The sequence below is a fragment of the Protopterus annectens genome, chromosome 9.part0, assembly GCF_019279795.1.
Source record: "Protopterus annectens isolate FY-2018-M chromosome 9.part0, PAN1.0, whole genome shotgun sequence".
NCBI classification, from domain to species: domain Eukaryota; kingdom Metazoa; phylum Chordata; order Ceratodontiformes; family Protopteridae; genus Protopterus; species Protopterus annectens.
In genome coordinates, this window is record NC_056743.1 from 781,568,356 (window position 1) to 781,595,852 (window position 27,497).

The 27,497-nt window shown below is 38.7% G+C and overlaps 1 protein-coding gene across 3 annotated transcripts in view; it reads left to right on the plus strand.

Annotated features, from left to right (window-relative positions):
* Positions 1-27,497, plus strand: part of LOC122811523 (transient receptor potential cation channel subfamily M member 4-like) — a 1,266,622-nt gene that overhangs the window by 396,607 nt on the left and 842,518 nt on the right. The window contains exon 1 of one of the 3 annotated variants that reach the window (XM_044083408.1): positions 17,293-17,382. The exons of the other annotated variants lie outside the window; for them this stretch is intronic. Within the exon in view, the coding sequence (XP_043939343.1) occupies positions 17,308-17,382 (75 nt within the window). The 5' untranslated portion in view covers positions 17,293-17,307. Of the gene's footprint in view, positions 1-17,292; positions 17,383-27,497 lie in introns of those variants that run through there. 3 annotated transcript variants of the gene reach the window in all.

A 27,497-nucleotide genomic window follows, 5' to 3' on the forward strand; every position in this document is an offset into this window, starting at 1 on the left:
GTTACCACCATCGGCTCAAGTAATGGTTGGTCAGAGGAGGCTCTAAGGTCAACACAGACCAGGCTGAAGACCTGGAAGTTGGATGGAGAAAAAGCACAGCAGTTCAGGGAATTACTCAGGACTCTCACACTTCAAGAAGAAAAGGAAATAGATTGAGTTGAAGAAGAATGGCAGTGCCTCAAAACAGCATGTGTGAGGACTACAGAACAGATATGCAGCTGAGCCAGGTGTGGAAATAAGGTACATAAGAAAAGCTGGTAGTGGAATGCTGAAGTCCAGGATGTAATCAAAAGAAAGAGAGGATGAAATAGTGGGAGATAGAAAAGATGAACAAGGGTAGGAAAGAATACTGGATGGCTAACAGAGGCTAAGAAAGAATCAAGGCATCAGACACATTCTAGCAGCTTCTGGAAAGTGACTCAGTAGATGGCAAAAAGAAACTGTATCAGGTTGCAAGGCAAACAGAAAGTTAAAGAAGATGGTCCGACACCCTTCAAAATGGATGCCAGCAGCAACCTGTTCACCAGTCCACAGGACATCTAAGTCAGATGGAGAGAGTACTTTCAGCAGCTTCTGAATGAAGAAAACCCCACGGAAGCTGTATTGCCCCAGATACAGCCTACAATGAGAGAAGAGAAAGAGCCCAAAATATAAGAAGTAAGAAAATTAACTCTGGGAAAGTAGCGGACTCAGATGAGGTTGCAGCAGATATGATAAGGATGCTGGGTGAGATAGGGGAGAAATGTCTCCTGAGAGTACTCATAGCAGTGTGGAGAGAAAGGCATATCCCAGCTGATTGGACAATAAGCATAGTAGTGCAAGTACTCAAGGGCAAAGGGGATATGTACAACTGTGGACAGTACAGAGTTATCAACCTTCTGTCACACTGCATGAAAGTTTTGGACAGGATGCTTGATAAATGCATATGCAGAATAGTAGAAAGGAAGATGAGAATTTTGGATTCAGATTACAATGTTTGCAGTGAGACAGTTAAGAAGCTAAAGATTAGGAAAGAATCCAACTGGGCATTGTGAGACTTGGAGAAAGCAGATGACAAGATCGTAAGAAAACTGATTTGGGTAGTCCTGTGGTGGTTCATAGGTCCCAGAAACATTGCTACAGTTAGTGCAAACTATATACAAGGACCCAATGACTCTGGTACGAACAATGGTCAGCCTCACAGAATGGGTTCCCAGTGGGAGTGGACATGTATCTGGGTTCATTTTAAGCCCACTGCTGTTCACCTAGTAATACATTACATTAGCAAACAAGTCAGAGGGTCAGATCAGCAAAGTTACTGTATGCAGATGATGTGGTATTACAGGCAGAATGAGCAAGAACTTCAGCAAAGGATAGGAGAATGGAATGCAAAACTGAAGGTACATGGGAAGAAACTGAGTACAGATGAGACTGTTGTAATGGAAGCAAATGGGGGAAATCATAAGAAGCTGACAATTGTGATAGAAGGAGAATAGTGGAACAGTTTAACAGCCTCAAGCATCTGGAAGGTGCAGTTAAAGAGAAGGGAAGTCTGAATGAGGTGGTCAAAGCTAGAAGCAGGGGGTCTGCGGGGATCTGGCACAGAGTGTAATGTGTAGCACACGCCATGAGAATTCTAAAGAAGCTGAAAGGTAAGGTGTACAAAACGGTGCAACCAGTACTGCTGTATGGTACAGAAACCTGGGCAGTAAAGGCAGAGTAGATCAGGTAGCTAGAGGTGATGGAGATGAAGTTCCTAAGACTGGTGATAGGATGCACACTGTAGGACAGATGAAGAAATTAATACATAAAAGCATAAGCCAAAGAGAGCAGATTATCATGGTTTGGACACGTGCAGAAAAGCAGAAGTCAGTCTGGTGAAGAAGATTTGAAACCGACAGGAAGAAGTAAAAAGGAATCGAGATCATCCAGTTGAGGAGGATGGATTGTGTGAGAGAAAACCTGTGATATTCAGGCATGAGTACTGAAGAAGGCAGTAGAGTGGTAGCCAGTAAAGAGGGATGGCAACAGTTGACACAACACGCCAGCCCCTTGTAGAGAAAGGGGGTTAGTGATGAGGATTATGATTTCTCAGAGTTGCATAGTGAACTATGTGAAGGGAATCGAGCCCTGTCCCTTTGACTACAGGTAGCTCATTAACAGTTCAGTCTTAATCCTCTGCACTAGCTGCCAGACCATATGCAGCATCAAACATCTTTCTGAAGCACAAGAAAGGAATGCATGTAGCTAATCTTTTGTTGATGGCAGTCAGAAGAAGGTTTTACAGGAGGATCAGTGAATTTTTACCAAATGTTTAGACCTAAATCCATGTTGGGAGCTGGCCAGTACATTACCGAAAGAGGTAGGATGTAAGATGTACATGCACAACTTTTTCAAGCAGCTTTGTTTCTTCACTTACCTGGTTAACAAAATGTTAAATTAACTAGTTTGAAGACTCTCTTTAGCCATGACCTAGGCCAGTAAGGCAAAAACATAACATTTACAAATGAGAAGACATCTTATAACAACTTCATATCAAAGAGTGATGCATGAATATCATTAAGGCAGTCAGATATGACAGTGGTGGATCATATATTCATGATCAGAGAATGGGCAAAACTGTACATTAAACTGTGATTGGAGAACAAATGTTCTCCAGCAGGGTGTTAATGTACAGGTAATGCTTGCTGAAAAACGAGTCCAACTCTTCACAGCAGCATATTAAAGACTGCAAGGAAACTAATGAGCACCATTGTTTTATGCTCATTAAGCAGTGTTTTTGCTGTTTAAAATTTCTGTTTGTTTTAATTTACACTTGCTAAAGTGTATGTATGTGTGTGTATATGCATGCATGAAAGTGAGTGGGATCAATCGAGCCATTATTTTACACTGGCTAACCAGCTCTTTTGCTGTTTAGTGAGTGTAAAATTAAAAGAAACATTAAAAAAAGAAAAGTATGTGTGAGTTTATCTTTGTCTGCATGTCTGAGTGTATGCGTGCTTGTCTGCATGTCTGAGTGTATGCGTGCTTGTCTGCATGTCTGAGTGTATGCGTGCTTGTCTGCATGTCTGAGTGTATGCGTGCTTGTCTGCATGTCTGAGTGTATGCGTGCTTGTCTGCATGTCTGAGTGTATGCGTGATTGTCTGCATATCTGAGTGTATGCGTGCTTGTGTCCATGCATGAAAGTGGAAGTATATGTGTGTGTACATGAAACAGAGAGACTGGTTGAACAGTAGCAGCAGCAGTTAAAGTTAAGAGGTTTGCATGCCTCTCAACCTCTTAACTCAAAAAATGTGGATAAATCCTAAAATAAAGGGGGGGGGGACAAAGGCTCAAAAATATGGACAGATATTAAAATTGCTGTTACAAAATTAAAAAGTTGCTAGACTAAAATTATTTATTTTAGCATGCATTTTCTGAAGGAAATAGTCTGAAACTCGTATGTATGTCATAGTGACTTAAATCCCCAATGATCTGTCAGCAAACCAGTTATGAGTAACGCACCAAAAAAGAAAAAAAAAAAAAAAAAAAGAGGTAAAAATCTGGACGTTGAAAATCTTATATTTTGGATATAAAATACTTCTTCCAACATTATTTACATATACTAGAGCAATGTGGAGGAACTATATTACATAAAAAAATCTGAAAAATAATAATACAGTAATAAAGAAAACAATTTCACAAATGGCCCATTCTCTAAGTGCAATAATGCCCTCCAGGGTGTGTTACTGTGTAAATAACCTTACCAGGGGTGCATTATTTGCACAGTAACACATGTCCTGTTGGGCATTATTGCTTAACATCAGTGTTTGAATCATCCAAAGTACATTTAGAGAAAATATAACCGGTATATACGTATAGATTAACAATGTAGATGTTGTATGGGTTTATACAGTTGAGTTGTGAGCTTACAGATAGTAATGTGTACACTGCACTTTGTGTGGATCATTTTGTTGTCATTAGGGGCAATTATAAATATATTGATTGTTCAGTGTGTAGTTAATAAATATAGTTAACGTCTCCAGACAGCCTATATCAGACAGAGCTTATTTCAGTGATTCTGCTACATGTGAGACTGATTGTTAAGTTATTTTTTCTAGCTGTAATTGGTGGCTATTTTTATGAAGGTGAGACAACAGAATTCTTTCACAAGAATTAAGTAGTATGTATCAGATGTAAAAAGACTTAGCAAATGCATTATTTTGGCACCAGAAAGTGCAGATCATGAATCTAGTTAGAAATTTAAAGTCCTGCAAATAATAAGAAAAAATAGTGTTGACTGTGATGGATTAAGCTGGCACTGATAGGTTTTAAATGCTACCAAATGTGGCAAAATGTATAGAGCCAAAAGCCTTCTCATCTGCACAACTAAAGTTACACTTGCCACTACTCACCCCCTCCAGCACACACACTTCTTTATGATGTTCTCATCCTTACTAACCTTCAGGCATCACAAAAATCAAAACTTGAGCAATGCTGCAACAAAGTTGCTAAATTTGCAATAAATACTCCTTTCAGAACCCACCTCTGTATAGCACAAGTTAGTTAGAACTACTCAGTCAACTAACATACACACCACTTCTTACCACCTATAAAATTATCCAGAATCCATCTGCTTGCCCAGCACTAAATAACACTCTACACAACTATGTTCCTAGTCAGTCATTATGATCCAATGACCAAAAACACCTGTCTGTCCACAAAGCTATCAAATCTGTGGACCTTGTCTGTACTAGTAACTTGTTAATAAGGCCTAGAACTCCTTATATTTATTCATAAGGTCAGTACCCTTTCTCCCATCCATCAAAATCATTCTGAAAGATATCCTAGCCAAACGTCGGACCTGTTCTTGCTCAGCGTCACAATAAACTATATCCCTAAATGTGAACAAATACATATTCATACCTTACATCTCCTTATTCTCCCTTCTTCACTTATTTCCTTACTTCTATCAGTTTCTCTCTTGCCTGGCTTTCTCTCCAAGTATCCCATAAGCCTGCTCTTCTCTTACTTCATACTGCAATTCCTGTCTGTATTATAATAAATTGCCTTTAATTTCTCTATAAATGGGACACAATTTCTAACACTGTTAAATCATTGTCACGTAACTTGTATCTACTCTTAACCAATGTTGTCATGTCTTGTATAATTTGGCATAATTACTTAAACTGTATTTGTTTTTTGCATTACTTTTAAAGACTGTAAAGTTGTTATTATTATTAAAATGTTTTGTAATACTTTGGAGCTTTTCTCCCTGGGCCTCCACTGAAAATAGGCTGATGCTCAATCAGACTTTCCCGGTAATCGAATGCTAATAAATAAAATATGACAGAGGGCCATTCTTGCCACTATGTGATGGTTTGTCTGGCACTGATGATCTCAGGACCAAGAGATCGAACAACTCAAGTAATACAATTTATTCTGAGATTTGATGAACTTGTAATTCTGGACGTATTCTGATTAATATAACTTAACTCCTGCGTGGGAATTTAATTTCTGCTTATGGATCTATCTGATGGAATTTGATGCATCTGCCCATGCCAAGGTTCACTTTAGTTATCTAATAATATCTTTATATAGCCGGTTCTGCCACCCAGCCAGCAGTGATGGCATACCAGTATGAGGCAGATATGGTGGTGTTTTTTCTGAAGAAAGACTGACTCCACTGCTGTGGTGGTTATTATGGCTGCTGCCATTAACTGCAGTGTAGGCACCTTCTGCCAGAGTCAGTTCAGTGCAAGCCTAATAAAAAAAATGTGCCTTAACATCAGTTAATCACAAATTCCTTTTTGTTTAAAGACAGAACTACCCCTTCCAAGTCCACAATGACAAGGATTACACCAGAGTCTTCTGTTGCATATTCCGCTGGATCTAGTTTCCATGATGACCTACCTCACACTCCAACTAATAGAATTATTTTGCCAGAGACCTCATAGGCAGTAATGCTCCTCCAAACTGTCTATTTCATTGCCACCTCCTCATAACATATTTATACTCTTCCAACCCTTAACTCTTGCTAACATCCCTCTAGGTGCCACCTACCTCTCCTGGCTAACTACTCGTCGCTCTCCTTGCATGCCTACTCTGACACTGTCTCGATTTAACCAAGCACCGCTAATGCAATCTTACTGCTTATTATTCCTTGAATTTACAGTCACCAATGTACAGCTTGTCTCTGCTGCTTAACATTAGCCATTTGTATTTCTCAAAATTTTGTTGTGCAACTTGTACTGAAATTTATTGATGCATAATATATAACCCAATGAATCCTTAGGTATACCATATTTGTACATTAATATTCTGTTTACACATGCTATAGTGTTGATTTTTTATACTACAGTTTTTTGCTTTGTTGTATTTGTACATCCACTTTTGTTATGTGCTATGTTTTATTTGTTTTTTTTCCCCAAAGTCCTCACTTGTCACCAAATTGTAACAAATGCTACTTATAACCACTTTCACTCTTGTATTCTTGGGTCCAAGTCAAAATGTCAACCATAGCTCTCAACCTCTTAGCACAAAAAATTTGAACAAAGCCAAAAAATAATGGGGGACAAAGCCCCAAAAATAGGGGCAAATTTTAAATATTGCTCCTGTAACTTAGAAAGTTGCTAGAATAAAAGGTTTTGTGTTACCATGCATTTGCTGAGGGATGTGAAGTCTGAAACTCAAATGCCTGTCATTATTTAGTGAATTCAGTCTCACTGATTTGCCACAAAAATCCAGAAAACAAATTTTATGAAGAGACCAAATATATGAGACAAAAATCTGGACAGTTGAGAGGTATGACGTCAACCTCACAAATAGTTGACATTGAAAATACTGAACCCACAAAATCGAACACTTGGAATATCAAAACAGAGTTGTTTTTTTGCAGGGGCCAAGCCCCCCTCGTACTCCCCATGTGGACAGAGATGCCCCCCCCCACACACACACACACACACACACACACACACCATCATCTATTTATACATTCCAGCTCTGGGATTGTACTACACCAACAAAAGGGCAAAAACTACCAGCATTTAGCAATCTTCTGAATATTCAACATTTTGCTTTAGATTTTCTGAAGGTAACATTTGGTTTTCAACATTCTAAACTGCTCCATGTATTCTTTCATTCCCCTACCTTAACGTTTTCACAGCATTATACTGTTAAATCTGACTGAGATTATCAAGACATGACATTCAGTGTACTGTAGACATCTTTTAATCATTCTCCATCCTAAACATTTCAAAAAGGAACTTCAGCTACTAAACAAGACTTGCCCCTGTAATGACCCTACCTAACCTACTACACTAATGAATTCTACATAACCTTATTGTTTCACTCCAACCTTACAGACTATTTACTATACCACCTCTTAGTTTCCTCCCTTTACTCAGTTTTACTACAAAATGCACCCTTCCCCTACAACTTCACCACATGTACATATGTAAATATTACTTCCTTGTGTCTAAATACCTCTCTACTACTTAATCCACTGTATCAATAGCTCTCTTTATGAAAGGTCAATTGCTGCTTATTTTTTCACTGTAAAATAAAAAAAATCATGAATATTATACTTCACTGTAGCATTATTATTATGTATTAGATTTCTCTTTAACTATAGCTTATGTATTGTAAATTTCTTTATATTCGACTGAATTTTATGTACCTTAAACTGTCTGTATCAGAGCTTTTCTCCTCGGGTCTCCACTGAAAATGGGCCTCTGGCCCAGTTGGACTAACCTGGTCAGCAAATGTCAAAATAAAAATGAACATTCACATATATGCTCTCCAGGCAAGCCCACCCCTGCATCAGAGTTATTACTACTATACCCACCCCACTTTACTAAGTATCGCAGAAAATGCAGTCTTAAGCAGGAAAAAGGAAGCTCGTGGCATGGGTTGGTATCTTGCATTTAAGTCCTTAAACCTTTACATATTTTTTAGGAAAAAAAGCTGTATATCTTACTTTTAAATTGCTGTGAATTTGTTTGCTGTAATAAAAAAAAATGCCAGCAATCATGATTCTTTTTGGTTTTATTACATTTTAAAATTATCCATATAAGTTAGGTGTACTGAAACCTTGAGTAATGCATAATACTGTTAAGAACAGCCACAACAGCGCTTGTTTAAGTAATCTGGCAGATCTGCACCTCATGCGGAGTGAATCACAAGAGGAGTTTTAGTATGTTTTCATAACTTGACATTGAATGATATAAGCTAAGAAGTCATCCACTCCAGATATCAGGATTAAATTTCTAAGGAAATATTCTTCCAAATGGATATAGAAACTATAAAACGTCTAGTGAGGCATTGCTGTTTTTCAACATACAATATGATTCAGCTCATTTTTTTAACTAATACACAACTCATCTATTTTCCCTAGGGTTGGCAACAGAAACAAGCACATCAGTGAATGTAAGCTGTTGCTGGGTGTAGCTCATGATGTCATGCTATACCAAGCAACCAGCATATTTTGTTCTGCAACAGCAACCTTTATGTTTCTTATTCTACAGGGACAAAGACCATAAACTTAATTAGCTCAATGTTTAACAACTCTCTGATAAAAACAATATACATCCACCTTGTCTAGTGGACCTGAAATGTGTATGTGACACATTCTTAGACAATTCAAAAGTGGGTACGAACATACACGTACACAGCACATGTTTTTCTTGCTTTTAAAAGCCACTTGAGAGGTAAAATTTAGTCCTTTAAATTTGCCTGTTATCACCATCAGTATGCGTATTGCAGTTAAGCAATAGAGTCATGTTTGTTTGTTTGCCTAGGCCTCTATAGTAACAGCTATGCTAATGTTCTTGAATAATGCAAACATGTCAAGTAGCAAGATGGCACAAAACAAGTAAGCAGAAAGAAACAGGATAGCTAATGTTTATCACAGTGTAATACAGTGAGCACACTGACTTTGCTGTGAAAAAAATTACAACAATCTTGCTGTAGTTCTGCTAATAGTTAGGAATTAGTTTATGGTGAGTTTCACACATTATTAACCTTATTAGTGATTATGATGCTTCCACAATGCCAGCAGCCACCATAGACATGCAAAGAAAAGCTACAGACAGCTTTGCAAGTTATTAATCACAGTCTATTACCATACACATATCCCAACATCAATAGTTTGCATAACAAAAGGAAGGACAATACCAAAGCTTTCTTCAGATATGTCCTTAACCTTAAAGGCAATACACAGCCAGAGCAGGAAAATATAGCAAACCTTCTGGATAACAAATTTACCTCCAATTTTACCCTCTCCCCATCAGATGCCCCTTAGGAAATGCTCGCATCCATTCCTCACCCAAATATCAAGCAGGTGTTCAAGGCACTCCCGAGGGCCAAGAACGCTGCATCGATGTGTCCTGATATGTTTGGATGCCTCCTTAATAGCATGAAACATGAACAACCAGGACCACTAGAAACACTATATCATCATAGCCTTCATGCTAAATGAATGGAGGAGTACAATGGTTATCATTCTGCAAAAAAGTTGGGCCATCCACAGGCCTGGGGAAATAGGAAATATTGGCTAGCCAGATATACAAAGCTATGGCGAAAATAATAAAAGATATCCTAAATGACATAGGTAACCTAGAAACATTGGACCCAAATTAGTTTGGGTTTGTCAAGAGCAGGCCTTGCCTATTTAGACTGGTGGACTTATTCAAGAAAGTCATGAAAGCAGTGGATGAGGGCAAAATGATGCATATGGACTACTTTAACCTGGCCAAGGCATTTTCTACAATACCCAACTGGCATTGTAGAAAAGCTCACAAAACTATGTATAAAAACCTACATCACCTGCTGGATAGCCAGTCGGCTTTACAAACAAGATCTAGGTTAGAATAGGGAGGATTGGGGAGTAATCTCCCACAAAAGGTCAGTTACTAAGTGGGGTGCCTCAAGGCTCAATGCTGGGGCCACTTATGTTTATCATCTACTTCTCTGAGGTCAGAGCTAATGTCAGGAGCCTCTAGCTGAACAGGTTTGCAGATGATTGCAATTTGGGTGTATTCATTGAAGCCCCCAAAGACACAAGCAGCCCCCAGAAGGCCTGACACAGACTAATTACTAGTGACAGAGTTATACCAAAAAGTACATCATAGTATCATTCAAAAAGACAGTCATCCCAGCAAACTACTTCATTGATAATACAAGCCTAAGTGTAGATACTGTAGTCAGAGATTTGGGAATGCTTGTAGGCAGTGATTTGGTATTTGACTATTAAATGTTTACTGTAGGGAGGAAATCATTCTGTGTTGTACAACTTGGCATCTAGATCCAAACATGTAATCATGCCATTGTACTTCTCTCATAAAACCAATCATTGGGTTCAATGCCCCTTTGAGTATGTACTTGGCCAATCATATGCAACAACTGGAGCATCCACAGAGATTCCTCACATAAAGAATACATGGCGTGGAAAAGCACTCCTGTGCACATAGCCTCAAAGCTTTGTCCTTATATTTGGTCTCTTACAGGTTGCTGAGAAGCAACCTATATCTGGTCTACAAAGCATCCTCTGATCCACCCTTAATGGATCTGTTGCACATCTGTAAAACAAACCGCATCAGAAGCACTTGATCCAGGGACCTAAACCTTGCCTGCAATATAAATAGGACATGCTTGAGGACCAGGTATATGTGTCGGAGGCTCTCCCTTCTCTGGAACAGGCTTCCTTTCCATGTGAAGCAGAGTTAATTGCTGCACTTATTCAAGCAAAACTTGATAACTGGATTAGGAATTGTAAATACACCCCTGGTCTGGCACCTATGTCTCTGTTAAAGAGATGATACCTGTAAATGCTAATCTACCCATGCCCAAGTATATATACCCCCCACAAATGGGTACCAATACCTTTCAAACTTTACTGGGAAGCATGGCTAGACTTAAAAAGGCCCTGTGGGTTGATAGCCTAGTATTCTACTGTCCATCCACAGCCCCTTTTTCCCATTTTTGTACATGGAGTTGGGATGTCGCTTCAACAGTGGCACTCATCTAGAGCCAAGATTTACATCACTGGCTGGCTAGCCCTGCCATGGTAGTCCTTCCACACAACACATACTTACATACACACACACACACACACCTATTGCCCATGTAGAATGCCCAATCCATCCACTGAATGTGCTTGAAATGTGGGTGGAAATTGGTGCACCCAGAGTAAATTGATGTGAACACATGGATGAGCATTGGTGGCTCAGTGGTAGAATTCTCAGCTGCCTTGTGTGAGGCCTGGGTCTGATTCCTGGCCAGTGCGGCATGGCATTGTTTTAGGTCATACTTGAGAAAGAGATGCATCTCCCAGAGACTGCCACTTCTCTGGAACAAACTTCCAAGTCAAGTGAAACAGATCGCCTCCCTAATCCTCTTCAAACAAACTTAGATCAATGGTTGTGTGATTGTAAATTCACTCTTGGGATGGTGACCATGTCCTTCCTGGACAGAGAAAGTCGTTATTAACTGACATAGATCCTTGCCTCTGCAAACCTCACTCACATAACCACCAACAATTTGGGCATCTCAGGATAAATATGGCTAGGCTTGTAAGGGCTCAGTGGCCATTAGTCCAGTAACCTATGAACATGATACTATGAAACGTGTGGCAGAGCAAAAGATCAAATGTTTTAAAACTGGTGATTAATAACTACACACTGAATTTGTTCTAGCACACCAAGAAGAGGAGGAAATAGGTGGAGATGAACAAGAATGGCTGCACCTAAAAACAGCATGTGTTAGGACTACAGAAAAGGTATGTGGCCCAGCCAGGTATGGAAATAAGGAACATAAGGAAAGATGGTGGTGGAATGCAGAGGTCCAGGAAATCATCAAAAGAAAGGAGTGCAGGAACAAGTGGGAGATAGAAAAGACTGACCAGGCTAGGAAGGACTACTGGTGCACTAACAAAGAAGCTAAGAAAGAAGTTGCAATAGCAAAGAATAGGGCATTGGAGGCACTCTATCAGCTTCTGGAAAGTGACTCAGTAAGTGGCACAAAGAAACTATGTTAGATTGCAAGGAAAAGACAGACAGATAAAGAAGATAGTCAGACACCCTTCATAAGGGATTCCAGCAACAACCTGCTCACCAGTCCACAGGGCATCAAAGGCAGATGGAAAGAGTAATTCCAGCAGCTTACCCCACAGAAGCTGTATTGCCCCAGAAACTGCCTTCAATGAGAGAAGAGGAGGAGCCCACCCTAGATGAAGTAAGAACAGCACTAAGGAAAATTAAGTCAGGGAAAGCAGCAGGCTCAGATGAGGTCACAACAGATATGATAAAGATGCTGAGTTAGATAAGGGAGAAATGGCTCCCGAGGGTACTATCAGCAGTGCGGACAGAAAGGTGTATTCCAGATGACTGGAGAATAAACATACTTGTGCCAGTGTACAAGAGCAAATGGGACATCTACAACTGTGGGCAGTACAGCGGCATCAAACTCCTATCACACTGCATGAAAGGTAAGGTCTGGAGACCGTGTTTGATAAATAGGGGTCTATATCAGATAATTTGAAGTTTCAGAACTTCGAACACCATATGATCAACCCCATATGATCGAAGTTCTGAAACATCGAATATCCGGCTGGGGGCAAGCCACCCTGCACCCCCACACCCCCCTCTACTTAAATATACCAACTCCGAGATCGCACTTTAACAGAGTATGGTGTGGAAATAGAATATTTCCCTTTGCTACGCTGTAGCAAGATCTCGGAGTTGGTATATTTTAGTAGCGGGGGGTGTGGTGGGTGCAGCCCCCCATGTGGGGGGTGCAGGGGGGGCTTGCCCCCTGCTTAAACCCTTTTTTTTTTTTTAAATTGTTTGTTCTGCAACTTCAATCACTAGTGGTTGATGTTTAGTGATTTGAAGTTGTGGAGCTTCGACAATTTAATATAGACCCGATAAATAGATATGAAGAGTAGTAGAATGTAAGATGTAGTAGAATGTAAGATGGGAGATGAGCAGTACAGATCAAGATGCAGCATAACTGACCCAATGTTTGCAGTGAGACAGATACTTAAGAAGAAGTTAGACATGAGGAGAGAATCCAGCTGGGCATTCCTAGACTTGGAGAAAGCATATGACAAGGTCCCAAGAAAGCTGATCTGGGCAGGTACTGTAGTGGTTTGAAGTTCCAGAAACATTGGTAGAATTAGTGCAGGCTATGTACAAGGACCCAATGACTCTAGTACGAACAGTGTTCGCCTCACAGAGGGGTTCTCAGTGGAAGTGGGTGTACACCAGGGTTCAGCTCTGAGCCCACTGCTGTTTATACTGGTGATGGACTACATTAGCAAACAAGTTGGAGGGGACAGATCAATAAAGTTGCTGTATGCAGATGATGTGGCATTACATGTATATTCTTGAACTAGAACTTCAGCAAAGGATAGAATTGAATGCAAAACTGAAGGCACATGGGACGAAACTAATCACAGTAAGACTGTGGTAATGGCAGCAAACTGGGAAAATTAGAAGAAGCTGAGAATAGAGATAGAAGGGAAGATAGTGGAACAGGTAAACAGCTTCAAGTATCTGGGAGGAGTGGTTGAGGAGGGGGGGGTCTGAATGAAGAGGTCAAATCTAGAATCAGAGGGGCTGCAGCAAACTGGCATTGAGTGTCAGGTGTACTTTGTGACAAGAATGCCAAAGAAGCTTAAAAGTAAGGTGTACAAGACAGTGGTGTGATCAGTACTACTGTATGGTACAGAAACCTGGGCAGTAAAGGCAGAACAGTTGAAGAAGCTAGAGATGATGGAAATGAAGTGTGGAAGGGTGATAGGATGCATACTTTGGGACAGACAAAGAAATGAGGATATAAGAGCAGAAGCCAAAGTATTTCCAATTGCAGAAAAGATCAAAGAGAACAGATTATGGTGGTTTGGACATGTGCAGAAAAACAGAAGCCAATCTGGTAAGGAAGATTTGAGACAGAAAGAAGGTAAAAGGAAGCGAGGATGTCCAGCAAGGAGGTGAATGGATTGTGTGAAAAGATCTGTGACAATCATGCATGAGTGTTGAACAAGGCAGGAGTGTGGCACTGAATCAAGAGAGTTGGCGACTATTAACACAATACCCTGACCCCATGTAGAAAAAATGTGGAAAAGGGGGGCTGAAGATGATGGTTAACTACACTTTTTACTGGTACACACTTTCTAGAAGTAAAGTATATGGCAATTTTTAAAAGTGTTGAACACTTGATCCTGTACTTTTATTTGTGCACACACACACGCACACATTTCCATACATATATATAAAATACAGGAGAAACCATCATTTATGGTAAGGGAGAGAAGGAATGCAAGTAACAATGAAAACATATTGGATTAATAGAGAAGTTGTAGATAAGGAATTCACTGGAAAGACCTAGATAAACATAATAGGGAAGTTCTGAAACTTTAGCAAATGCATGAATTATGTAAGTTAGAGAAGTGAGGTTGACTGGCTGCTACCACAACTTGTTAGCAAGCCTAGTTTAAAGAAGATAGCACAGTGATTATAATTCTACTGTCATTCATTGGGCATTCGGGAGTTCTAGTATGTCAGCACTGTAGCTCTTAGCATGAAGTAATTGGGATTAACCAGGAGGCAGCTGTACTGTATGAACACAAGCTCAGAGAAAGACCAGAGAGTGCCAAAAGGAGCATCAGGATATTGTAAATAGTCAGCTTGGACTATGTCTATGAATAAGATGGTTTTAGTAACAGCAATTCCTTTTCTTTTCACTTTATAGAACATTAGTTTTTGTTAGTGGTGAAATATCACATTAGTTTTGATAGCTGTGAAGCTGGTCCTGGGGAAAAAGGAATACTGAAGCTGGGAAAAAGTGCAATGACAGCTGTATGAAATAATGTGCTTGTGAGAGAGTAATGATGGACCATTAAAGACTTTAATGAGATGGGGACCCAAAATAAGGCTCTGAACAACCAAGTAACCAGAAGAAGCTAAATGAAATGCAGTTCTGAGTTTTGATTTGTATTTAAAGTTGAGGAGCAGAATGTATCCTGATGGCACATGACTGAGGGAAGTGAATATATAGTATTATCAAGTACTATAATCATAGCCGGCCTTAGACATAGGTCAACTAGGCAGCCACCTAGGGCACCACTCTAGCAGGGGCACTTTTCCAGTATTTATATGGTGTAGGTAGACCAGGATGGGAACACCGGGTGTGTGTGTGTGTGTGTGTGTGTGTGTGTGTGTGTGTGTGTGTGTGTGTGTGTGTGTGTGTGTGTGTGTGTGTGTGTCTGTGTGTGGGGGGGGCATGGAGCCCTTTTGCCTAGGGCACCAGTTGATCTAAGGCCGCTCCTGACTTTAGTAATACTATACCTAACATCCTGTGCCCAAATATCATACTGCTGGTACTCCCACTGATGTCATCAATGAAAAATGTCATGTTCAATGCCTGCTCAAGGCCCTTTGTCACCATCCTTGTCATTTATATTAGTCCAGTACACCGACTGGTGCTTTTTTTGATATAAGCTTCTATTTTCCCTCCCAAGCACCAAAACAAATTGGCTTTAGAAATGCAATATTCCAAATGATTTTGACTAGCAGCACCTGAGTCAATAACCTTTCTGAAAAAAAAAAAGTACTGTCAGTCTGATAGCACTTTAGCTACCACCATAATATCTGAGGACACAACAGAAAACCGTAAACACATCCACCTGTGAAACAAAGGATCAACATTTTCTTTGTGACCACATGTGGTGTACGGCTCGAGACTCGCAAGCCTCCAGCTAGATACCTTGACCAGTTCAGCTTAGCTCATAGCTGGTATTAAAGGCAGGTGGAAAGATGAACTACAGCATCTGCTTTCATGGTCCTCTAAGTGTGAGTGTGAGTTAAAGTAGTGAAAATACATATGTACAATGAGGGGAGCGTGACTTCAATGGTGAGACCTGCTAAAGCATGAAAAATAGATCAGTTAGAAGCTTGTTGCAGGAGAGTTGAAATGCCTGACACATTCCAATGAACCTCTGCAGGTTTAACAGCTTTAATCTATACAGATTTCTAATTGTTCCCACACAGTGGAGCTGGGGGCTCACTAGCAATCTGAGATTTTATACCAGTTTTCTCAGCATCATCACTTAGGCAGGTTACACCTTGTGCTATGTATTTAAAATGAAGGGCAGAGAATATAGGGCTCATTTTGCAGTACTGGTTTATTCTGTCTCTCTCTGGGTATTGACTAAGTCGGACAATAAACATGACATGACTGCTGTGCTCATTTAATTGATAAACTTCACATGCTATCAAACCTTGAAAACTCCTTGAAGTTCATCTACAGCAGCAAGATGCATCAAGGATTGACTGCAATAATTTTTTTTTTACAAGTAATTATTTCTTATTCCTCCTCTGCAGCCTTAGTGGATAAGAAGTGGTGATCGGGTCAGACAGTGTGACCATACACATGGTCCCTACTGAGTGTGGTTAAAAGATTTAGTAAAGCATATGGCATACATTTCCATTTGAGTTTTACTGAACTAGTAACACTAACAGGATGCAGGTTTCTGTCCCTACACATCTCCTTTGGCAGAACATGCCATCACTCCAGCTGTGCTACTAATAAAATCCTAGTCTGCATAAATAGTTAGGAAAGATGTGGTTCATTTGAAGATGCCACACCAAGGTTTGTCTTTCTGATCAATGCTGGCAAAGGAAAGCAAATCATAGTACACTGCCCACCCCCTTCCATTGTTTATTTTGTTTTATTTTATTATTTTTTTCATACAGTCCTGATTATAGTTTGACTTGTTTCATTTTTGCAAGTGTTTCAATTGTTGCTGCTTTTCAGCTTTGCAGTTTATATACACAGCTTCCACCAGTCTGAAGCCTTAGCGTAAAATAACTTGTTAACCAGCATCCTAGAACATACAAGGAGTAATTCATATTTCCAAGTATAAAAAGAAGCATAACCTTTCAGAATTGTGAATATACCCTGAATGCAAAAGAGAAGATGTTTGCAACCAGTTCTGTTTCCTGTAACACTACTCTAATATTTGAAGCTTTATGAAGAGGCTATTGTTTGGCAAAACAAAAAGAAAAGCATTTAAGGGATCACCTCACCAATAGCAAACAGTGCTCAGGTACCTTTTCAGTTTTAGTTCCTTGTTTTCTACCTTTTGCTCTTACCATAATTGAAGCACTGTTTATTACGGTTAACCTCAGTAGACGCCAGTTATTTTTAATATTGCAAGGTAGAAAACTAGACAACAGTTGTATAGCAGCCCAGGAATACTGCTTCCAAGGAAACACAGAGACACAGGAAGCATACCTCTAAAATCAGACAAATCACACATACTGTTTGATCAGCTTACCTTGAAAAAAATGCAGCCTTTGTTTCAAAACTCATTCTATGAAACGCAGCCACTGCATGAAGAGAGGCTACAGCCAGAAAACCAGGTAAAAATATAATATTTGGTACAAGTCTCTAAGTAAATTCTCATACTATTTATCGATGTTAAGAATATACTTGGAAAGAAATGTGTGTGTGAATACATTATTTGTCTGGGGAGCATTGCCTGCATTCTTCATTTAAATTTAAAGGATTATAAACAATTAAATGTAGCCTCTTAAAACTGTTTGCCAATCACTGTTGTCAGAAGCAGGATGTTGTGATCCTTATTTATGTATTGCTGGCTACTTAAGAATCAGAACTACGTTTTGTGAGTTCCAAAGATAACTTTCTTTAAAATCACCACCACAACCAAACAGTAGAAACGGAAGTATCAATCAGCGAGAAGAAATGAGTTGTTGTAAAGCAGAATCTTTTGTTCCTGGCAGATTTTGAAAACAAATGGATGGTGCCTTCACTTTGTATGTGCCTTCCTTACCAAACTTCAGAGATATCTGCCCTCCTTACCAGACTTTAGTCATACCATTCAATTACCTGGAGTGAGGGTGGGTTCACTGTCTTTGCTAGAGTGCACAGCTTTTGGAATGGTCAGTGTACCTGTTTAGTCCACTACACACACAAAGGGGTTGTATCAAAAGCTTACAAAACTAAAACTGCAACAAGTAACCAATAAATAGGGTCCAGCTTTAAACCACAATCATGCCATCATAGAAAACTAATAGAGGAGCTTACAAAGGTGACAATGCACAACAGTTTTGAAGGGAGAAGCAAATCAAAACCCAGTGCTGCTTTACATTCAGATTTTACTTTCAGAAATGTTTGTTTTGAAATAAACAGAGGGAAAGCAAACTGTACAGAATGCCCAGCGTATCTGACATGAACAAGTGCTGTTTTACACTGCACGTCCATCTGCTTTTCAGTTTATTCTGACTCTGACACTACTGACCTGCTTTTCTTTCACTTGTTTGTCAGAGAAGGCTACTATAAATTGTTATAAGGTGGTATTTGTACATTAACAACTGAAAGGAACATTTCAGAGCATTGTGCCCTCCAGCTTTCAGTAATAATATTTAAATGACTACTTACATCAGAAGTTTAGTCACACCACTTGCAAAAAAAAAAAGTATTTTCTTGAGAATAACGTGTGTGTTTGAAATTACAGGTAAAAGATGAGCATTTAATGAAATGCTGGTAAAAGTAGTTGTACCTTCCATCAGTGTCTGTTTGCTGAGGGTGGCCTATCAATGTGTAATTCTTTTACTCTGTCAGATCTAGTGAATTGCTCTTTTTTCCAAAATGTATTGACCTTGGTGTTGGTTATAAGAAAGTGAGGGGCAAGAGGATTTCTCCTGCATGGGAAATGTGGAGGTATGTTTAGCCACTGTATAACACTTGAACTTTTAGTTTTTTTTGTCATATATTGTTTCAGTTGTGATTGAAGAGTCGGTGCTTACTAAAAACCTTACATAGTACACAGTTCGTCAATCACCTGACACATACCTGCAAGGCCATAGCCATGGTTATTCATACCAATTTAAAGAAATCTCATCTATTTGGCTTTGTCATCATCTGTGGTGGTGATGACCTGTAATTTATGGATGTGATTGAAAATCTTGGCATGGTATTTAACAGATCCACAATTATGAACCAGTTTTATCTGTAATCAACTTATTGTGTTTTCATTACAGGAAGACAGATCACACCTATTGACTTATGTATTTTAATATTTACAAAAGTAAACCAGTTCCGATAGAACACTTGAGTGATGTTGACAGTAATCCACACGGATGTGTTGTATAAAAATAGTAAATTTATTGAGCGTGCTTTCGTCTTTGAAAAAAAGACTTCATCAGAAAACAGTTACAATTCAAAATCACAATGCTTTTATACCCTTGAACTAATAGATAATTAATTAGCAATAAATTACACATCTTCCCTGTCATACTTAAAGCAACATACCAATATTTCATAATTTTAAGTGTTTTTTTAAAAAACTACAAATAGATGAAGCAATAAAAATACAATGAAATATGATTCTGATACATTACTTATAAATTGATAATAATAAAATGATTCTAATACATTTCATATAAATTAATAACAATAAGATATAACTTTTTCTTCTTAAAAAAAAAAAGTTTAAAGCTTAAATGAGTGGTATTTTAATACAGGCATAATACTACATGCTTCATTAATACCTGGGGGGGGTGGATGGAATTCAGTCTTAGCTGCCACTTTAACTCTTCCCTGTCTAACCTGTTTTTCCAATCACCACCCCTGATGTCATTACCAAGGTTCTCAAGTATACCAAATAGAAAAGTTTTACATAAGCTATTACCCTTTAGATGCCTGTAGAGAGCATTATTATCATCCTCACGTCTAATGGCATAAAGATGCTCGTAGATCGTCTACGCAAAGCCCTTTCGGTTTTGCCAACATAAAACCGTTGGCAATTCTGACAAATAGAAATATAAACCAGTTGCTTGGAGCCACATGAACCTCTCTTCAAACACACCGTTCTCTTAGGGGAACTGATTTCCACCCAGTCAACCCCTAAAATATATGAACAGTATGCACAGGAACCACAACTCCTAGTTCATCTTAATGTGTCATTTGTTTTTATAGAATGTTCCAGTGTATGTGTAATTGATTGCTAATTAATTATCTATTAGCTCAAGGGTGTAAAAGCATTGTGTTTTTGAATTGTAACTGTTTTCTGATGAAGTCTTGTTTTCAAAGACGAAAGCGAGCTCAATAAATTTACTATTTTTATACAACACATCCATGTGGATTATTGTCAACCTCACTCGAGTGTTCTATTGGAACTGGTTTACTTTCGTTTATGGTTGGTGTCTTGCAGTTCCTGGTTTTGTGTTTTTGGAGTATTTTAATATTTATTTTATTTATAATTTTATTAATTAGGTGACTGATCTGGTCCTTAGATCCTTTTCACACATGCTGCAGACCATAAGGTACATAAGAGAGAAAAAATTGATAGAAATCGGTAAAGACAAGAAAAAGCAGATACATAAAAGAGAAATTACTAGCAATTATACAACGAACCCCTCATTAATATTCCAAAACGTGCACACTGATTGGTCAGCGTGCACGCTGTAAATCAGACTTGTACTAATGGAAAAAGGTCCGGTCGCCCGAACTTTTTCCATTAGTATGTCTTTGGGGTTTTTTTTACAGCAACGGAGAACGCAAGATCTCCATTGCTTTTTAAAGTGTCTCGCTATGTTAAAGGAGTTTAACATAGTGAGACAGCTTTAAAAAAAGCAACCGAGAAAGGAAGATCTCCGTTGTTTTCTTTAAAGCTGTCTCGCTATGTTAAACTCCTTTAACATAGCGAGACACTTTCTAAAAAGCAACAGAGATCTTGCTTTCTCCATTGCTTCCACCCACAGCGCTGATGTACTCTGTAAGCATGCGCAGTACATCAGAACTGCCGCAGAATACCAGACAGCTGCCGAAGGGCAGCGCCGAGGCATTATGCAATGCCATTATTTAAGAAAAGTAAGTATTTTTTTCTTAAATAAAGTCATTGTATAATAGCAATAACCCATGCTTGGGTGTGGGTAATGCTGGATTTTACCCACAGCTGTCTTTGTTTAGCCACTCAGGCTTCGCCCTCGTGACCAAACCACACCAACCATGGGTAAATCCAACATTACCCACACCCAGGCGTGGGTTATTGCTTAAGTATATGATAGTGAAGTAATGAATAATAAAAAAAAAATATGCATACATTCTGATGAGAAAAACTTTGTTATAATGTGACAATTACTACAGTTTCAGAACTGATGTTTTCAGCCATTATCTCTAAAACAATGCTCTTAAATGTCTAAGATTGTGTCCCATTATAATATGAGCAGAAGAGCTGTCCCTCCAACTTGGAAGAGCATTTGTGATGGCACCCACAACCAGAGTTTTGGATATGGTAGGACAATTTACACTTGATCGTAGTCAAAAGGTTGAGAGTCTGTATAGTATAAGACCACACTGCTCAGAGCATCTCAAAATATGAGACAGAGGGTTAAGTTTATTTGTTATCTTGTAACTGGGGCTGTTTTTTTATGTAGGTAAGATAAAGGAACTTAGGAAGAAGAAGGTAAAGAGCATATACCAGATATAAGAAAAAAGTTGCCACAAATGCATTATATTGACACCAAAAAAAGATGCAGATCAGTTTGAAGCTCTACAGATAGAATACATTAAATGAGCTATTGAGCTCTGACTGTGATGGATTAGGCTGGCACTGATGGGGGATCAAATCCCACCATTGCCATCAAAAGTGATGGGCCACTGTCACCAGAATGCGATGATCTGTCTTGCATAAATGGGTTTGAATACCGCCACTGCCTATCCGTGTACCACCCAAGTATGTGGTCCTTAGATCTGCTTCACTGCCCTGAAATATTTGATAGCTACCACAAGAATGGTCTCCCATCCTACCACTGATGCACAATAGGTTAAAGTAACACAAAGTACATAAACATCTAATTCCATTTCTATTTCAACAAATGCAACCTGTCCCCAATAAAACACAATGAATAAACACTGCTATCCTGGGTATAAGTTTCCAGCATCCGCACAGCGATTGGCTTTTCACTGGCCACTTACAGTTTTTGGCCAAGCATTCAAGGCCACTTTCTCCCCATTTTCTTTCAGAATCATTAGTGACCTACATCTAATTAGACTGAGCTGTCTCTGAGTTAAAGAAATGATGGACCCTTATCTATGCTAAATACTAAAATATTATACAAGCAGATTTTAACATCAACTTGTACAGTTGAGGTTACCTCAGTGTCTTCCAGCCAAGACTAACTGACCTTATGTTAGTTTTATATATCTGTATATAATATTTTAGCTTATCACTTCTGTTCCCAAATAAACCAGTAATATCGGAGTACATCGGTCATTTTTTCTACAATAGTAAAATTGCTAGCTAAGATTAAACAACATTTCAGACACATGTAGCTGCCTGCATAATTAACTGTTTAGATCCAGCCAATTTTTTCTTCTCTGGGCTTAATGTTTTTTTTTTTTATATAGAGTTTTATAAACTTAATGCAATTAGATCCTTTCTGTATCTGCATTAAAGTTAATGTTTGCATTTCAAGTTTCAAGTTTCATGCATTCTCTTTTCCTTTCATCTGATTTTTGTACATTCCCAGAAAAAGGACACAAGGTCACACAAGTTTTTTCTGCCACAGGGAATATACACTCAGAGCTTAAATACAGCTTTACAAATATGTTAACATTCTGAAATAAGAAATAAATGTGTATCTTATTTTATTTTAAATTTGTTACCCTGGGCAGAGTACTGATCCCATTGGACCTATTTCAGTTTTAGCTCAGGGAAAATCCTTCTCTGTGCTGTAGCATCACATTGACTTGAAAAAGGGCGCACTATTAGCACAGCTTGGATGGCAGTTGTTTGGGAATAGTACAGTACAAAAGAAACTGAGCTGAACAATAGTGTTTTTTGCTAAAGCTTTTGTTTAAACCATGAGCACTGAAAAGATTTTACAGTACTGTATGTATTGATTAAACATTGCTTTGGCATATTTACTTATGAGGTTTAGATGGCTTCTTTCATAATTTTATAGTTTTATGAACATGTGATTGTAATTCTTCTAACTTATGACACTGCAACAGATTCATGAAGGTTGATGAAGGACCAGTGTTACATATGAAAGTGTAAAGCAAGCATGTTTTGTGAGTAAATGGAAGTGTTTTTATTGAATTTAAATGATGTACTATTTTTGTATTTATCTATTTATTGTTCTAGTTAGCAGTAATTTTGTGAGTGCTCTGGCATTTTAGCCTTGTACTTGGTGTCATATATTTTTGATCGAAAGCTTATAGAATAATAAGAATAATAATTAATAAGAATAAAAAGAACAGCAGAAAAGATTGTAGTTGCTAGTCTTTCTACCTTACTTGACCTCTTTGAAATGAGATCTAAAATGAGGTCCTGCAAAATGCTGATTGACATGTCATCCAGCACATGGTCTGTTCACTAAACTTGGTACTGGTAGTAGGTTACGGAGTATCTGCTGCAGGGCCTCCAGATTCAGTTTTTGTCCAACTGCAAAAAGACTCATTAATGCAGACGTAAATCTGGATGTATCACAACTATAATAGATTAAGCTCTCATTCTTTTTCTTCACACAGTAATTCTATTTATTATTGCATACTAAAATTAATATATTCTCATTCAAGTGCAATTCCAATCACTTCCTTATGTGCAATATCACTCAATCTCACCTCTGTGTATAGTATACTTTTCTTCTCATGTGTTAATCATCTAGTACTCAGTGAATCTAGTGTACAATATATAAACAGTGTACAAGCATGTGCCAGATATCTAGATATTCACTTTTGTACTATAGTAATTGCTTTTCCTTTTTCTTTAATACCAAACATGTCTTGTCTTTTGTGTGTGATTTTTTTTTTCCTGTAAAAGAGCTGACATTCAAAATTTCATGTAGGTAGCACTTGTGTTTCCTAAAAGACAATAAAGTTTCTTTGAATCTTTTGAATCTGTAGTGGTGATGCTACATCGAGTCTGCAGTGAAATTGTCATGCATTACATTCAGAAGTGTCTTCAGGATCAGGCCACTCAGAGTAGAGAAAGGATGAGTTTTTTAGTACTTTTCCTCTCCCCCAATCTTTATTTAACTTCAGAGATAGTATATTTAGAGATGTGGAGTGGAATAGAGGCAAGGCCCAAACTTTGGTGGTGTGCTGCCTCCTATTAACATGTTTTAACTTTCTGCTATTTGTGTGGTAATATTTTGGGCTTTAGGTATTTAAAATGCAGTGATTTAACTTTTGCTATAGTAATCATATTTTCACTGAAAGGTTAAGAACTGGGGAAACAATACATAATGAAAGTGACAAGTCTAATGTGGGCAAGGTGCTTGCGGATCACTGAAACAGACATTTTTAGAAAAGACTGCTACAGTTCAGTCTGCATGCAGCTGGGCTTATTTTGTAATTTCTCCTGAAATTGTTTAATGCATGTGTCGGTAATTTTCTTCAAACAACATATTGCTCAAGTAGCGTTATTTTGAAGATTGTGAAAGAGAATCCAGCCACTAGATCTCTAATTTAGATTTGTGGTTATGTGACTATGTAAACAAGTGTGTATACGGAAGATAACCAGAGATTTCCATTTTGTACTCGTGTCATATTGTTCTCCTCCCACTCCATTTTACATTTAAAATACACACACACACACACACATTCCTCTCAGTAACACACTTAAAATGATATTCATCTGATCACTGCTAAAACTCCACAAACAGACCTTGGATAACTTGAAGGGTGCAATAGGAGTATGATCCTCTCCCACGTGAAAATTGGAATAGCTGTCAGCTGAGCCTTGATATTATAAAAGAGGCTATTTTGAAATGTTAATCGCATCATTAAGCAAGCTACAAATAGATCCATGTTGCAGGCATCAATTAGAGCTGTCCTAGATAAATACTTCCTCCGTTTCTAATCCATAATGTTTGGGGATATGTTCATGAAATGTAGTGAGCTTAGTGACTATCATACTCTTAAAGCCTACAAGATCATTATCAGAACAGCTAAATGAAAATACCTTAGGGATAAAAAAAAAAAACACTAAAAGGTTTTGAAAGTTTATTACAGGATTAACTGGGCACATCACAAAGTTTAAAAAAGCACCACTCTTCACCTCTGCTCCAGTAACCAAAAATACAGCCCAAAGGTGTAGCCGGGTATAATCTTTACACTAAGCTCACTACATTTCATGAGTGGGAAAGTTGAAATGGACAGAAGATAACACATATATAGCATTGTATACAATTAAATAACATTCATATCTGATGTTTTTTTTTTTTCCATCTGCCTCAGCTTATTAATTATTTATTGGCTGCTGATATAAATACTTGTCAAAATGTATTTTACTTTAATTCTCATGAAGTCCCAAACTTGTGGATGAAAGCGTTCAACTAAAGTGAGTTTTCCACTTGGTCTCATTTTTGTTTTATTTTTGAGTTTCTGCATCAGATACCAAGCCATTTTATGGCTATTTTTTTTATGGTAATACATTTGCCAACTGTGAATTCATTGCCTTGCAGGACTCTGTGAGAGGGACTTGGACCATTATTTTGTCAAACCGCCCAGAAATCTTGTCAAGTGTGCTAGGTAGTTTAGTGCACGTAATGCAAATGTCACTGAAGCATAAGCCTACTTTCCAAATCCATCCAAAAGTCTGTTATAGGGATGTACTGAAGAGCTTTCTAAGACTAGCTCTTCTTTGTCACCACTGCCACCATGATTGCATCTACTGTGGGCCACTTGCTCCAGTGGGGTCCATCACATGGGAAAAACAAGATTTAATCTGACTTGCAGAGAGTGGGCTCCACAACATCTAGCTCCTTTCATGCATGTTACAAACCCAGGTCAATACTTTCCTCAGATTGGGGGACCACCTAGCAAGTAGTGGGCCCAGCTTTAAAGGCCTTGAGAAATACCGGTTCCTCTTGGTAGGAGCATCAGTTTACCATACCCTCACTGCTGAAGTAATTCCAAAATGCCCCCAAATTAGACATTTTCTGGGGTTAAGCCTTGGTGTGACCCCTTCCCTTCTTCATAATCAGTTTCAATAGCAGAATAATAATATCTAAATCTTGTTTTTTTTTTTTTTCACTATTGTATAAATATTTTAATATTTTTTTACTTTTTATTATTTGAATATAATTACTTTTGTATTTTGTAATCATTTTCATCTTCCTTTTGTATTTGTATTTGTCACTGTCACTGTGAGTTTTCTCCCTCCGCTGAAAATGGACATGTAATCCAGACGGACTATCCCGGTCAACAAATGTAAAATAAAAAATAAAAAATAAAAAAATAAAAATCTTTGAGAGACTCCTGAGGGAACTCTAAATGCCTCCTTTTACATGAGCGTTTCCTGAGTTCTTCCACAGAGAGAAGTTCCAGGGAGGACTCAGAAGCAGAAGAACTTGCCTAATGAGCTGTATCGATGCTTAAAGAAGCAGCTGTCCCTGAAGGGGCAGGATGAAGTGGAAAAGAAACCATAGATGTCAGAAGGGATAGGGACAGATCCAAGCTCAGATCAGATAACTTTTCTCTGGACTTAGAGAGAACTCTTTGAAAGCTGATGCTTAAACTGTTCATAGGTTCATAGGTGTGTACTAGGCTAATGGCCCTGGACCCTATATAAGCCTCACCCAAGAAGATTCCCTGGTATCATGCCACCCAAAGTTAGTTCCCAAAAGGAGTTCTCTCAGGATATGAGGAACCAGGCAAAGCCATCTCAGATACGAAACTGACAGTGGCGCTAAGCTGCTCAGTGCCAATGCACCAATAGGAAAGGGAACATCTGACAGCCTCAGAGTCAGTCTTAGCTCCTCAAACTGGCACCAACCTCTCTGTTCAAGGACCCCTTGTGATCCAAAACTGTAGATCAGCTAGTAAGGGACACTGTCAAAACTGAAGATGATGGCTCTAACATAGGTATCCTATAGGGAATGCTTGGTTCCAGGACCAGAGCATCTGAAGGTCAGAGTGGTGAAGGAAAAACAAGATGAGGGCTGGAAGGGGCAGGTAATCACACTCCAGGAGTGGAAGGTGCAGGGAAAACTTAGTCTAACTCTAGGTACTCAAGAACTTCCACATCAGTCTGTCCACATCGGCTTTAGACAAGCTCCTCGGTGTCCATACCAGCCTAAGCAAAAAAGCCATTGATGGTGGACTGGAAGGCCTGTGATACATCCTTTCTTGAATAGGTGATTGGAGTCTGAGTGGTTGGCTACAGGGAAAACTACCTTCAAAGCATATGAGCAGAGTCTGAGATCAGATCTGGATCAGCTCCAAAAAGGGAGACCAGATCCGAAGGCCTGGAAAGCTACAGGTCTGGACCAATGGTTCCTGTAAGGTCCAGAGATTGTTTTCCAGACTCTCTGTCTCTCAAGGTCTATCCTCATCATTGTCTTTTTTCCTTCACCATCTCTTTACCCTTAACCTGGTCTCCCCTAGACTTCTCCACTGATTTATTGCTCATGGGAGAGCCCAAGAGAGAAGAGGCTGGAAGAAGGCCTAAAGGTTTGAGAGACCCCTAGGCCCAAAAGTTTAACATAATTGGTGACCTTTATCT